Consider the following 14,616-nt stretch of genomic DNA (forward strand, 5'->3'; position numbering starts at 1 on the left):
GCTTTAACACAAAAATTCAGTGAGTTACAGATACTGAGAGTGTTCCAACCATCCCTGGTCTCCCCTTCTTTATTTTTTAAATGAGTCTAATTAATCGATTATTTGTATTTTAATGTCAGGAAATTAGAAATCCAGACCACTTGTGTAGTTTTATAGGCCTACTGTCAAAATATGATCTCAAATAGGCTGAAAAACACTTTTGTCCAGATGTCACCATTTTCTGGGGACAGTCCACATTTTTGGTGGCCTGTTCCCGGGTGGAGCTGTTCCCAGAAATGTCTCCATTTTTTTAATTGCACCTTAAGAGAAACTCCAGTAAAGAAGAGTGGAGGAGATGGAGGAGGAAAGGTACAGATATGCTCACAGAGCCTGGAAATGTATTATTGAGATAAAATACAAAAATGAGGCAAGATATGGCCAAGTAAGCCAAGTATTTTATCTAATAGTGCACTATTTTTATTAAAGATTGGACAGAAAGGAGAAGACTATGTATTGTATGTAATTTTCAATTAAATGTGTCAAGATAATACCAGGTGATGCAGAAATAGCAGTAAAAATGGTCAGGAATGTTTATTTATGCACAAATTAACTCGGGTCCTAAATTGGGTTGTGATGGTTTGTTATTTTTAAAAAGTTCATCCCAGATAAAAGAAAAGTTTGGGAAACGCTCTTTTAGATCATCCTGTGTGAATCTGAAAGTGACATTCTGACATGCTGGATGACAGTTTTAAAAGTAAGTGTCTGTTGAGATAGATGAAAATGATTTGACTGTAAACTTGGTGCACTGATGCTTTGCATGGAGGTGGGAGGAGTTTGGAGTCCCTTGAGTTTAATACTTTTATTTTGAAAGGTCCAAGCGGAAGGATTGAGTATTCCCGTGTTAGCTTGACTCTGGGTGTCTTCCCTCCCTGGTGGAGCTTCAGTATTTACAACAATATTCTCAGAAGAGAAGAGGAGCGTTTCTGACGCTGCTGTCTGTTTCGGACAGACAGACCGTCGGTGGATCTTCTCTCCGGCTCTCTGCTGGGTCCTCTTTCGTGTCTGGTGGTGTCTGTCGCTTCCTGCCAGGACTTCTTTTGAGCCGTTTGGAGACATTTCTGCCTATAATGTTGGCGACTGATGTCCGTCTGCCGTGTGCACTGCAGTGGCGCTCCTGCAGCTTCGCCTGGAGAAACACCTGTGCGCCTCTCCGCCTCTCCACCGGACACAGCCGGGAATGTTGAGCAGGTACGGACGCACCAACGCACCAAACATCCACCCACATTCTCACAGAGAAACATGACCAGTCTGCGTGTTTATTGATCGGTACAGCTCATCAGTGTGTTGGCCATCAGCTTGGCTCTGGTGGTGGAGACGAAACATGGAACCAGTTGGAGGAATGAGGATGCGGGGTGTGTTTTTTTTGGTTTCATGGTCGGTTTGGTGGTCCGTGCGTCCTGGAAGCAGCGGGGGAGTGTGTGTGTGTGTGTGTGTGTGTGTGTGTGTGTGTGTGTGTGTGTGTGTGTGTGTGTATGTGAGGAGGGGGGGTTTGTGGGGGCGTCTTGATGGTGTCAGACAGGATGTAGGGGAGGAGGGGAGGAGGGGATCTATTGGAGCAGGATTACCCGACCATTTTTGGTGAGGGCGCGCGGTGGACTTCTGATCACAGTTGACGCATTGCACTGCTCTCCTCGCGCTCTGGCTGCTGGTCCATTATCATTATATAATCACACTCATGTCGTCCAGCCTCGCTCTTTATTTCACTTTAAGCAGCGACCATCACACACACACACACACACACACACACACACACACACACGCCCTCCCTCCCTGCCTCCCCCCTCCTCCCCCTGAGGAGCCATTTATGCAGCTCCTGCTGAGCAAATCTATGAATGCCAATTATAAATGTGGGTGGGAACCAACCAACACTGTTTAAGTTTACATAATTCACTGTTTGGTGTGCACAGTGTGTGTGTGTGTGTGTGTGTGTGTGTGTGTGTGTGTGTGTGTGTGTGTGCAGAAATATAAAAGGAGAGATCTGCGTTTAAATGCAGCAAATGTGCCCATGACTCATGATTTTATACAGTGCAGTACAGGGGTGTGTGTGTGTGTGTGTGTGTGTGTGTGTGTGTGTGTGTGTGTGTGTGTGTGTGGAGAGCTGAATCCCAAATAGTGTTCAAAGCGTGTGTGTGTGTGTGTGTGTGTGTGTGTGTGGAAGGGGTGCAGTCATTTTGAAGTCCACAGTGTGTGGGTGAGTTTCAGCAGGTGTGTTCTTCATGCAGGAGGGGAATCTGGTGTCAAACTCTCATGTTTCACAGCAGAGCTGCAACAAACAATCGATTAAACGGTTAATCGACAAGTCGATCGGAAGATTAGCTGGTTGCAGCTTCTTAAATGTGAGGATTTGCTGCTTTTCTTTGTCATATATGAAACAAATGAAGAGTAAAGCTGCAACAATTAATCGATTAATCAACTGTTGAATTAATCACCAATTATTTTGATGATCAATTAATCATTCCAAGTCTTTTTTTTAAAGTCAAAATTCTCTGATTTCAGCTTTCCAGCTTCTGAAATGTGAATATTTTTACTTCTCCGTGACAATAAACTGAATATATTTGGGTTGTAGAAAAAGAAGACGTCGCCTTCACTGATTGACATTTTTCACCATTTTCTGATATTTTATGGACCAAACAACTTATTGATCAATCGAGAAAATGATCAACAGATTAATCAACAATGAAATAATCATTAGTTGCAGCGCTGATCATTTTGAAGTCCACAGTGTGGGGGTGAGTTTCAGCAGATATGTTCTCAATGCAGGAAGGAACCTGCGGTTTAAATCTGATGTTTCACAGCAGAGCTGCAACAAATAATCAATTAATCAATAAAGTCAATAGGAAGAAGATAGGTTACCATCTATTATAATTATTCTACTATAATCAAACATTGTCTGGTTGCAGCTTCTTAAATGTGAGGATTTACAGCTTTTCTTTGTCGTTCATGAAACAAATGAAGAGTAAAGTTTCAACAATTGATTAATCACTTTGAGTCTTTTTAAAAAGAAAAAAAACTCAGAATTCTCTCAATTTAGCTTCTTAAATGTGAATATTTTGTGGTTTCTTTACTCCTCTTTGGCAGTAAACTGAATATCTTTGGGTTGTGGACAAAATAAGACATTTGAGGACGTCATCATGGTCTGACATTTTTTAGGCCAAACAACTAATCAATACAGTTGAGAAAATAATCAGCAGATTAATTGACAATTTAAAATAATCATTACTCTGATCTTTCATCGTAGAGCTACAATGATTAGTCAATTAATCCATTAGTTGTTCTAAAGAAAATTAAATGGCATCAATTATATGATAATTTATTGTTTCAGTCATTTTTTTCAAGCAAAAATGTCAAACATTGTTACATTTGTTGCTTTTCTGTGTCATTTATGACAGTAGACGAAGAGTCTGGTTTTTTGGTCTCTTGGTTGGACAAAGGAATCCATTTTAAAGACATCACTCTGGGGTCTGGGAGATTGTGATGAGCATTTTCCACAATTTTTTTGACACATTATAGACAATATAAATAATTAATCCACATTAACCTTGTCCTGAGGCAAGGCCAGTCTACCTGGGGTCCACATTTAAAAATTAGAATCATCACAGATAGCAAACATGTATTAAAAACTAAAATTAATATTTCTGATTTATGATGATTACATCACTCAATAATGAAAATACTTGTTCATCTCAGCATTATTTCACAGACACAAAGTGTAATGATGATCCCTGCATCAACTCATTCTGCATGCAGACGCATTAACAGCCAACACAGTTTGGAGTGTTAATATCCCCCTGATGTCAGTTACAGTATCCTCCTGTCTTCTCCTCATGCCTCCTTCTCTCCTTCTGTCTTTGTTTTTCAGAGAACAGACCACCTTAAGGCGCGGTGTCTGTCTGCATTTGTCTGAGAGAACGAGCGAGGGAGCAGCACAAATACCGCACAGCCAGACATCATGCACGGAGAAACCTCCCCTCGCTGCAGAGAGCTGAAATGTTAGGAGTGAAGAGCCGGTGTGTCAGATCGAATCAGTGGACTGTTTACATTAGGGGCGGCGATAAGAGCTGCTTGACACTCGACTCTCTAACGGCCTGCGTGTGGTTTACGGCCCCGTTCAATCACGATCAAGAAAAGACGTGTTAACTCCTCTTTCATCAGCACTTCTCCTGTTTTCCGTCAGATTCAGCAGTCCGGCAGCGAGCGGGGATGGAGTGGTCACTGGAGAATGTGAGGGAGATGGTGGCTGGAGGGATGCAGTCAATCAGGGAGTGTGAGATCTGCGCGTTCGCCATCGCCATGTGTGTGCTGCTGCTCTTCATGTGGTATTGTTACAGGGTGGGCCGGGAGCACGGCTCCAGCCCTCTGCGGGGGAGGTATCTGGCGGGGCCTGGCCGGATCGGAGGGGTGGTGGGGGGCTTCATGAGTTCAGACTGCCGCGGCCGGGGGAAAGGGAAGCACGGCTCGATGCTGGAGGAACAGAATGGCTTCGCTTTCTGCCAGTCGTCAGAGTGCTTCAGATGCACCAGCGCCGGAGAGAGTCTGAACCAGAGGCTCTACCACAGCCTGCAGGATTACGCCAAGCGCTACACCTGGTCAGGTATGGGCAGGGTGCACAAAGGAGTCCGGGATCAAGGCCGATACCTGAACAGCCGACCCACCATCCAGCGGCCAGAGGTCTTCTTCCTCCCTGATCTCCCGTCAGCCCCGTTCTTCTCCAGAGAGGTCCAGAGACACGACGTAGAGCTCCTGGAGCAGAGCTTCCCCGCCCTCCTCGCTGAGTTTGAGAGCATCTACCACCAGCCCCCAGCCCGCGGCGGCTCCTCCCTCCCGCCAGGCTGGAAGGCCAACAGCACCCCTCGCGGGCAGTGGTGGACCTACTACCTGGTCAACCAAGGCACCCCGCTGGTCCTGAATGTCCGGAGGTGTCCGCGGGCCTGGAGGGTGCTGGGCCAGCTGCGCACATTCATCGCCAACAACGTGTTCGGAAACGCCTGTTTCTCCGTGCTGACGCCTGGAGCTCTGATCACTGAGCATTACGGTCCAACGAACGTCAGGCTGCGCTGCCACCTGGGTAAGAGATGAAGTGTTCAGTGAGCTGAGACTGAAGTGTGTGACGTCTGAGGCTCAGTGTGTGTTCAACACATAATCAGCATGTTTAACCAGAGGAGGAGCAGCCTGTGAATCAGCTGTGGCACATGGCACTTCACACTTCACCCCAAAATCAAAACTACATATTTTTCCTCTTAGCTGTAGTGCTGCTTATCCTTCAAAGTAGTTTTGGTGTGAGTTGCAGAGTTTTGGAGACATTGGCTTCTCTGCAGTATAATGGAGCTAGATGACAATCAGCTTGTCATGCTCAAAGCGCCAAAAAATACATTTGAAAAACTCATGACTTGCTTGCTTGGTCACTGGATAATCCATGGGCCCTGGTGTGAGCAGTTTGATGTAGGAACTATTTTCTTTCTGCTGAACTAAACTTGCCATCAGCATCAACATTAGGGCTGTGTATTGGCGCGATTCTGGTGATATGATTTGTATCATGATACAGAGGTTATGATTAAGTATATTGCAATATCTATCTATATATATATACATATATATATATATATATTTAAATATCTCGTATATATGATGCAACATGATACGATACAAGATACTTACACTACTTACAGTTTCCTTTCTGGTGGGGTTAATAAAGTATCTTGTATCGTATCGTATCATTTATATTAGGGGTTTGACGGTTCACTCATGAATCCGATGCATCGGGCTTTAATGTGTAATATACGAATGCATCGGCTCAGGCAGCCTGTATCGGTAAAAAACTAAATGCGAATCAGCAAAAAAATCGATGCAGCACTAGCATATCGATACATCTCATTAGGAGGAGCATATGTTTCATTTTTGGCATCGAGGAACAGCTGCTTTCCTCCGTTTTCTCTCTCCCCCTGCTTCTGTCTGCACCACTGTCGCTGGACGCCTGCTGCCTCACTCACACAAAACAAGCACTCCCCCCTCCCTCTCCTGTCTCTCCTCTTCATTTCCTCTAAACTGACAGTGAAAGAACTGACGTCGCACTGTGGCGCACTACCAAACTTTCATAACATGCAAGTGTAGAATAAGCTTGTGCTTTATAAAAAAGATGAGAAAAAATGTGTCAAACAGCAGCGTACAGAGTCACAAGTCTGCTGACCTTCAGAGACGTCATGTCACTGAGAGAGCAGGTAACACGTAGCATCAGTGTTCCTCCACACCCCACTTCATCTGCACGGTCAAATTCAATCAAAACCACAGCATGCTTCATATGAAACAGAGCAATAGATCATCTTACTGCAAAAATGCATTTTAAACTGTGTGTTGACAAGTTTAGGCTAAAAAAAAATAACCTCCTGCCATGAATCTTTGTATGAGAATCAATATTGTGTCACAAAACATAAAATCATGATACTCAATATTTTCAATATTTTCCTACAAACCTCATCTCCATGTCAGCTAGCTCAGTAGCGCTGATTAAGGATGATAATTTTTCACAAAAATGACACACTTTCTCTCCTGGGGAAAGAAGCGCACTGCTCTGGGAATCTGTGAAACGCACTCGTCTCTAAGGTTTAACTTCAGCTACAGACAAAACACATTGGTCATATTTCAGGCAACACTAAATGCAACAAGGAGAAATGTGTGCTCCAAACTAAAGTGGATTATCTGGTGGTATTAATAATTGTTTAGACAAAAGAACACCATTTACTGTAATGAACATTAGAATTAACATAATGTAAACTGCAAATGCAGCCTGAACGTCATGCTGCGAGGATGAAATACCAAGTTCATCAATGCAACCAGGAGGAATGTGAGTTCCAAACCTGACTGCTTCAGTGTGTTGTTTGGTGGTATTAATAATTTGAAAGGTAAAAAAACACCATTTATATTAATCCACCTTATAATGAACATAATATAAACTGTGCAGAAGCTTGAATGTTGCTACAGCTGCAAGGAAATGCCAAGTTCACTGGCTATGATCCGTGTAAACAAACAAACTTTGTTAAAGCAACACGACTCAAAGTCATTGTATAGTTCACCCAAAAATGAATATTTAGTGATTATCTACTCACCCTCATGCTGATTGAAGGTCTGGTTTAGTTTTTCAGTCCACAAAACACTGCTGGAGTTTCACAGGAAAACAGTGTTATAGAATCTCCCAAACAATGGAAGTGAATGGTGACCAGTTTTCACCCTGATAAAATTTCCCCATACTTCTTGTCTGGTGTGATCTCCTAAAGCCTCAACATGCTGTTCACTAGTGTTTGCATACCATCACACCACACACACCTAGTTCAGACAGTGTGCATGTGAATGTGGCTTCAAATTAAGGAACTACAGTGAAGATTCAGGCTAAAAACATGGTTGAAATGACGTCTTTCAAGTCAACTTGGCATGTTGGGGCTTTAGGAGACTTTGATTACATGAGAAGAGCAGTATGGAGGGTTTTTTTGTTTTTTTGTTTGAAAACTGGTTATCATTCAATTAAATTGGAAGGTTTTGCAACACTGTTTTCCTGTGAAACTTCAGTTGTGTTTTGTGGACTAAAAAAAACTAAACCCAACCTTCAGTCGGCACAAGACTGAGAGAAGATAATAACTGAATTTTCATTTTTAGGTGAACTGTATCTTTTAATAGAATGCAAAGCTCCCAAAAAGCTCTCACTCACTCTCACTGCGAGATTTCGGATTAGACAGATCCCTGGTCTTTAGGCCTCAATCAGACAGAGTGTTCTGAGCTGACAAAACTTCACCTCGGAGCAGAAAAGTGCCCAACGTAATTTGTGTTTGTTTTTTCTATTGTTTGATCAGATTATTATAATTGAGAGACAAGCCTTCTGTGGTGATGACGACCAGGTTTAAGGGGGAAATTAGTGATGTCTGTTGCTGGATACCTCCATCATAGTTATGTGATTTTACTAACCATAGTTACCAGGATTTGATCAGAAAACAGCAGCCTGGAGGCCGGTACTTGAGATTTCCGGTAAGCTGTTCATTCATCTCACTAAGGACAGCTGATTTGGTGGTTGCCTAGCAACCAGCTGCTTTTTTTTTTTTAACAGCAATAGCTTCAACCTGCAAAACAAGCTCTGTCTGATCAGCCTCTCAGTGTTATTGGGTAAAGATTTCTGCCTTCTCTCTCTGAGCTGTAAGGTTAGTACGAGGATTTCTTATCCAAACCATTTCCTGTTTCATGGGAAATATAATTACCAGAAACAGAGGAAAAAACATTCTTAGAACATTCAGAACATGTGTGTTTCTGTGTTTGTTGGTGGAACACATTGAACATTTTAATTAATCGATCAACAAGGACACAGCACCATGATTTCAAACACCTCTGACTGCTGGCAGAGTTGGTCCGGTAACTTGCGGCTCTACCATCTAAATTAGACTAACACAACATGATTTCACCACCAACTGAGAATGGAAATATTTCAAAAGTCTGAACAATGAGGATGCAAGATGTAAATGAATGAAACTTAAATGTAAAATGAGGAGAAAAAAATAACCAAAAATGTGTTTTGTATCTTAAAAATTATTGGTGATTAATTGATTGTTTTCAAGCATTTTCAACTATTAGTTAAGGAAAATCTACATAGTTTTCTTTCTGGTTTGGAGAGGTGACTGAGCACCAGATCTGGAGAAATCGAAACACTTCATGATTGACTTTACTACTGACTTCTGTAAAAATGACAGATCACAGGCAGTGAACCTGGCATTTTATCCTTGCAGCAGCATGTGCAGTAAATACTATATTAATTCTAATGTTGCAAACATTAGTATATTTGTTTTTCTTTTGCCTTATTAATTATTAGGATTGAACTCTGATTCAGAGCTTCAAAGCTTCATTGGTTGTCATGGCATTAGACAGCAAAAATAGAGGGGGAGCACAATTAATCGCAAACGCAATAACATCACAGTATAAGTACAATTTCCAAATTTCAGAACCCAAACTGAGTCACAATTTTTTTTTTTTTTAAAAAAAGAAAAATGTGTGAGGAAACAGCATTATAATGAGGAACTGTAGAGCTGCAGAGATGACCTGGACTAAACATCTTGTTCTCCAGATGAAAGAAAACATGTTTGTTTTGGTTCACTAATTGTATTAATTGTTGCAGTCACAATTTCAGTCAAAATATTTGGATCATGACTATCCCCCACTGGACGCTGCAGTGTTGCTTGTGTGGCTGGTGTTTTGTTGGTCTGTGTCAAGCTTGCGCTGAATGTGCTGCTTCAGGTGGGTCTCAGGGCTGTGCAGACGCCTGCTTCTCCCTCTCTGCTGACAGATAAAGACACGGCAGGTTCTGCGTCCTCAGACTAATTTCTCCCCCACTGCCTCCATCTTCACTCGGACCACCGCCTCTCTGAGACAGCAGCTTCAGCGCGAGCTGGAAGCAGACCAACAAAGCAAAAGCAGCACGACCGTCAGTGATGCTGGGATCACAGCTCTGCTGTAGCCAGCAGTGTGTGTGCAAGAGAGAGACAGAGAGGGTGAAGGTGAACTATTGCACACAGTGTCTCTGCATCTGAACGCTGCTTTATCACTTGACCCGCCCAGCTTAACCCATAATATTTTCCTGTGATAAAGGCAAATACTTTTTAATCGCACTGTAAAAATGTGGAACAATATTTGACACCTGACACCTGACATCACTCACTGCAGTTAAGTGAATGCCACGCTTCCTTTCAGACTGAAATGTGTGGCTGAGTCCGAAGCGAGCCCAGCTCCACACCTTCCTGTGACCAAAGCTTTGAATATTTCTTGATTGCTATTGAAGCTTTGAAGCTCAAAATATATGACATTTGGGACAGTTGTTAAAACTGTAAATACCACCAAATAATACACAAAACCAGACAGGTTGCATGCATTTTTGTTACACTTAGTGTTTCCTGAAATATGGCCAATGCAATGAGCTAGCTATCATGGTGATGTGGTTGATGAGTGTAGTTTGCGAGAAAGAAAGTAGATCCTACATGAAACTGCTCACAACAAGGTCTGTGGATTATCTTGAGTAACCTGGTCGTGATTTCTGGAAAGAGATGCTGCTGTTGGGTTTTTTGTTTTTGTTTTTGTTTTCGTTTTGTAATGTATTTTTTGGCCCTTTGAGCATCTCAAGACAAGTGCCATCTCATTCCATTATAAGATAAGATATTCCTTTATTAGCCCTTGGGGAATTTTTTGGTGTGACAGCAGCAAAGTGGATAGCAAAAATATAAAGAAACATCAGTAAAAATATAATCACAAAATATAAATTTATAAGCAAGAGGAAATATAGAAAATATGAGCAGTTTAAACAGAGGAAATCTAAAAATAGGAACTGTATACACAATATATGCAGACTCAGCAGTTGAACTTAGACCATAGAGCGTTTTAGAGTTTGTAAGCAGCAAGATGCGTGTGCAGTTTGGCAACAGAAGTATGGCCGACCACAACAGCTTGTTAGTGGCCGCTGCAAACACGAGCAGTTTTGACTGCGTCCTCAGTCCAGCAAAAACGTTTTGCAGTTTGCAGGCATAGATGCAGAGAATTCTGAACAACTTAAGTTGACCAGAGAAATATCGATTCTGGCGTATCATATATGCAACAACCAGACATTTCAGTGATTCTGGTGCTGGTAAAACATTTAACTCAACATTTGCAGCTTGATAACTCGTCTGAACGACTGAGGGAGACTGATACTTATATTGCCAAAATGCGGGCGCAGCTTTTTGATGATGCTGGTTGTCAAAGAGTCTATTGCACTGAGGGAACATTCATATTGCACATAGAGTGATGATAATACACCTGATTATTGCACATTGAAATTAAAATTCACCTGAGTGAAATACTGGTATTGCACACTGAATGGTGAAAAGAACTCACACTGAAACTATCTAGATGCATAAAAAGCACTACAAGTAAGAGGGAAAATATGTATTTTTGATTTTAGGGTGATCTGATCGCTGATTCTATTTCCAACTGAGTCCTGTGAGAGGCTATAAATAGTGTGATGTTTATTGTTGTGTTGGCAGGATGCTTTAAAATACCAGACTGTAATAATGAGACTCTCTAAGAACAGGGCACTGAGTCTGGGACATGTCACCTGGGAATTTGCTTAGCACCACAAAATGCTTTATTTTGTAAGTCCCATAATGACACATGGATGAACGTGTTATTTTTTTGTCTGGCAGGTCTCAGAGTGCCCCCCTCCTGTGAGCTGGTAGTTGGTGGAGAGCCACAGTGCTGGTCTGAGGGCAGCTGTCTGCTTTTTGATGACTCCTTCCTCCACAGGGCCTTCCACGAGGGTAAGGGGATTAAATTTTAATCTTCGATTGCTCTCTGTGCCTTTTATTTTTTCCTTAAAGGAGGATTGACCTCAAAATAGTTTAATCCAATCCTGCTGAAGAAAGTCGAGAGTCTGATCGGGCTTTCAGGTCGAGATTTTTGTCTTTTCTGTGTTTGTGTGCAGGCGGGGCAGAGGACGGCCCCAGGGTGGTCTTCATGGTGGACCTCTGGCACCCCAACGTGGCCGCTGCGGAGCGACAAGCCTTGGACTACATTTTTACTCCCGGCCGCTTAGAGGACAAGGAAGGGAAATAGGTGTGAGTGAGAAACCATGTCCGACCGAGAGACAGATGGCGTTTAGGGAAGTGTCTGTAGGATTGGGGAGCAACTCTTTTTCTGCCTCCAGACCAGCTCTCACACTCACTGTGTACATATTCTCCGTCTCATACAGTATCGCTCATTACTCCTCTTAGCAGATGACCAAACATTGGGCCTCTTTTATCAAACATGTCGTGTTTTTTGTCTGTAGAGTCCTGCACAGTTACACCTGAGAGGACTCACTCAGTGGGTGCACGATTGTTCCTGCAGTCATTTCATCACCGCGGCAGGGTTTGTCCTGGTTATTTTATTTTGAATGTTCATCAGATTTGCATATAGATGAATGATTGACTGAACAGTGAACAGCGAATATATTTGCTCACATTTCTGTTTCTCTTCTTGCTTCTTTTCTGGAGCAAAATCATTTCTCACATTCTCTGTACAACTCACATCAGTTTCATTCTGGTTGTTGGTTGAAACAGTTCAGCAGTGTGCTGATAGAGTTCATTTCAGTTAAGATAAATGACTCTGAGCAAGACAAACAATAATGTGTCGCTCTCTTGCTTCACAGACTATGTGGGTCCAACAGATTCTATTAGCTGAAGTCATTGCGTTAAACATTTATGGGCCCCAACTTCTTCCAGGCATGAGGAGAAACACAACATTATGGAAGCTCAATTCTGACAATGTGATGAGAAAAAGGATCCTGCAGGTCATTATAATGAAAACCTTGAAATAATGACTTATGATACAAAGGATCCTAGAGTCATGCACCGGGTTGGGTACCTGTGGGCGATCTGCAAAAACATTAAACATAAATAAATGAACTAATTGCAGGTGGGCAGCAGGTCAGAACAATAATGTAACATATACAATACAATAATATGTTTTTTCCCCTGGATAAATTAGCCATGAAAATGATTGTGCAGCATTTTTAAGATTTACATCCACTAATACTGTAATATCAAGCCCAGTCAGCCAGCATGATTTTATTGTGAAAGCCTACAACCCCACATCCTGTTTAAGCAATGGGATGTCACTGTTTGATCTGACAGCGATGAAGGTTAGCTGTTTGCTAAAACTGATGACATAAAGACAAAAACAGCCAGTGGAGTGGACGTTGTCAGTGGCTTTATTGCTCGTAAAAAGTTCCAAAAAGTATTTTGCTTTTGATAGCTGCAAGTGAGGCTGGTCATCACCATGGAAACACACCATAGCTACAGTGACAGCAGCACAAGTGAGTGACTGTATGTTTCATCTGGGTGCAGGTTGGGTTGCGGGACTTTGTTCGACAGTTCTGGATGGGTGCCGATTGCCCGACTTGTGGGTAAGGGGTCGGTTCTGTATCACAGCTGTGCAGGTGCAGGGTTTGCAAAACTGGACCTGTGCAGGGCTCTGAAGGACCCTACCCTCAATCTACACAATGGTCATTGCTGTTTTCTGACCAACATGTGCCCGCCTGTGCGCACATGGGTGTGATGGTCTTAAAATGAGGTGTGGTCAGGCGCACTGTTGGCACACTGTCAATGCTGCAGTATTTTCCTGTTATTCAAAGATACATTATTTAGATAGTGAGATGTGCCTACATGGGCAGGTTCTCAACACGTTTATAGTCTGTTTGTTACACACACAGGGACGAGCACATCGCTGCATTTGTTCATGGATGAAAGCTTTTACAGTTTGTAAACAATGAGAAAGATGCGTGTGCATTTTGGCAACGGAACTACGGCGAACCACAACAGCTTGTCATTGGGCGCTGCAAACATGAGCAGTTTTTTTTTAATTTTTTTAAGGTTATTTTTTGGGCATTTTTGCCTTTATTGACAGTGACAGCTGAAGGTATGACGGGAAAGGGGGGTGAAGAGACAGGGGATGACACGCAGCAAATGAGCCGCAGGCGGGATTCGAACTGGCGGCCGCTGCGGAGGACTAACAGCCTCAATACATGGTGCGCATGCCCTACTGACTGAGCTATAGGGGCGCTGAAACATGAGTGGTTTTGATCACATCCTCAGTCCAGTCAACACGTTCAACAGCTGGCAGCCATAGACGCCATTGATTGCTCTGAAACGGTCATGACATTGTCAGAATCCCGTACAACCTGAGTTGACCAGTGGAATATTGATTCTAACGACTGGACATGCAACAACCACATTTTGGTTCTTGTAAACCGTCTAATTCAGTGTTTGTAGCTTGATAACTCATCTTGATGACGGGAGGAGTCTGAAATGCATGCGCAGCTTTTTGATGATGTCGGCTATAAAAGGGTCTATATGTCACATCGCCATCTTGAGAATGACCACGCCCCCTTTTGGATGAAAAGAAGCAGCCAGTCAGTATGTGGGTCTGTGTAAACACACAGTAAACACTGAAGTCTTTGGCAAGAGGATTTAGGATCATAATAGCTAAAAAGCAATACAGTTTTCTTTTTTTATGCATTTAAATCTCAAGGTTAAGACCTCAGAATTTGTATTTACTGCCTCCGTACCGCCGACTGCTCTCACAGAGGCTGGGGAGACTGTGGAGGCAGAGGGTTCACACACCTGTCCCTCAGTGGAGACGAGTGCCGCTGTAAACTTAATCCTGCCCGCCTGTAACAGACCTCTGTGATCTCCTGTCAGATGATTTGGAGACTGATGCCAGCTGTCCATATGAACTCCCTGCTGCTGTCAAAGTCACCACAACGCTGCGTTTCTTTGAGTCGCTCATTCCAGCATCTCTCGGGTTCACACCAAGGTTATTAAAGTGAACTGAAAGTAAACTAAAAACTAAAACTCAGTGTGAAAAAAACATTTCACTTCACCCCCCAAAAAACTAACTGAATAAAAAAAAATATCTTTTGTTTTAACTACTGACACTTTTGGTCAATTTTGTCAACACAACAAGCATCAGTGTGAGCCTTCACAAAGTGTTCTGTTTGTGTCGTAAAACCTCTTCTGGACTTTTCGATCTTAACCGTGACAAATA

At 42.6% G+C, this 14,616-nt stretch overlaps 1 protein-coding gene across 2 annotated transcripts; it reads left to right on the forward strand.

Annotated features, from left to right (window-relative positions):
* The first annotated feature begins 883 nt into the window (after positions 1-883).
* On the forward strand, positions 884-12,841 carry asphd2 (aspartate beta-hydroxylase domain containing 2). 2 transcript variants are annotated; one of them, XM_084727842.1, is made up of 5 exons: positions 884-1,227; positions 3,899-4,046; positions 4,214-5,104; positions 11,238-11,351; positions 11,516-12,841. In XM_084727842.1, exons 3-5 carry the CDS (start codon positions 4,240-4,242, stop codon positions 11,644-11,646), a joined length of 1,110 nt encoding a protein of 369 aa, XP_084583968.1. In that variant the 5' UTR covers positions 884-1,227; positions 3,899-4,046; positions 4,214-4,239; the 3' UTR covers positions 11,647-12,841. The 2 variants fall into 2 exon arrangements, with proteins under 2 accessions (XP_084583968.1, XP_084583969.1); XM_084727843.1 differs by lacking the exon at positions 3,899-4,046.
* The last annotated feature ends 1,775 nt before the right edge of the window (positions 12,842-14,616 follow it).

Source organism: Lutjanus erythropterus, chromosome 10, assembly GCF_056507025.1.
Source record: "Lutjanus erythropterus isolate fLutEry1 chromosome 10, fLutEry1.hap2, whole genome shotgun sequence".
Lineage (NCBI taxonomy): Eukaryota > Metazoa > Chordata > Actinopteri > Lutjaniformes > Lutjanidae > Lutjanus > Lutjanus erythropterus.

Excerpts from the sequence above, each read along its gene's own strand:
- asphd2 (XM_084727842.1), top strand. The coding sequence starts at position 4,240 with ATGGAGTGGTCACTGGAGAATGTGAGGGAGATGGTGGCTGGAGGGATG. Across the intron at positions 5,105-11,237 it reads CAGGCTGCGCTGCCACCTGG|GTCTCAGAGTGCCCCCCTCC; the intron begins GTAAGAGATGAA and ends TTTGTCTGGCAG. Across the intron at positions 11,352-11,515 it reads CCACAGGGCCTTCCACGAGG|GCGGGGCAGAGGACGGCCCC; the intron begins GTAAGGGGATTA and ends GTTTGTGTGCAG.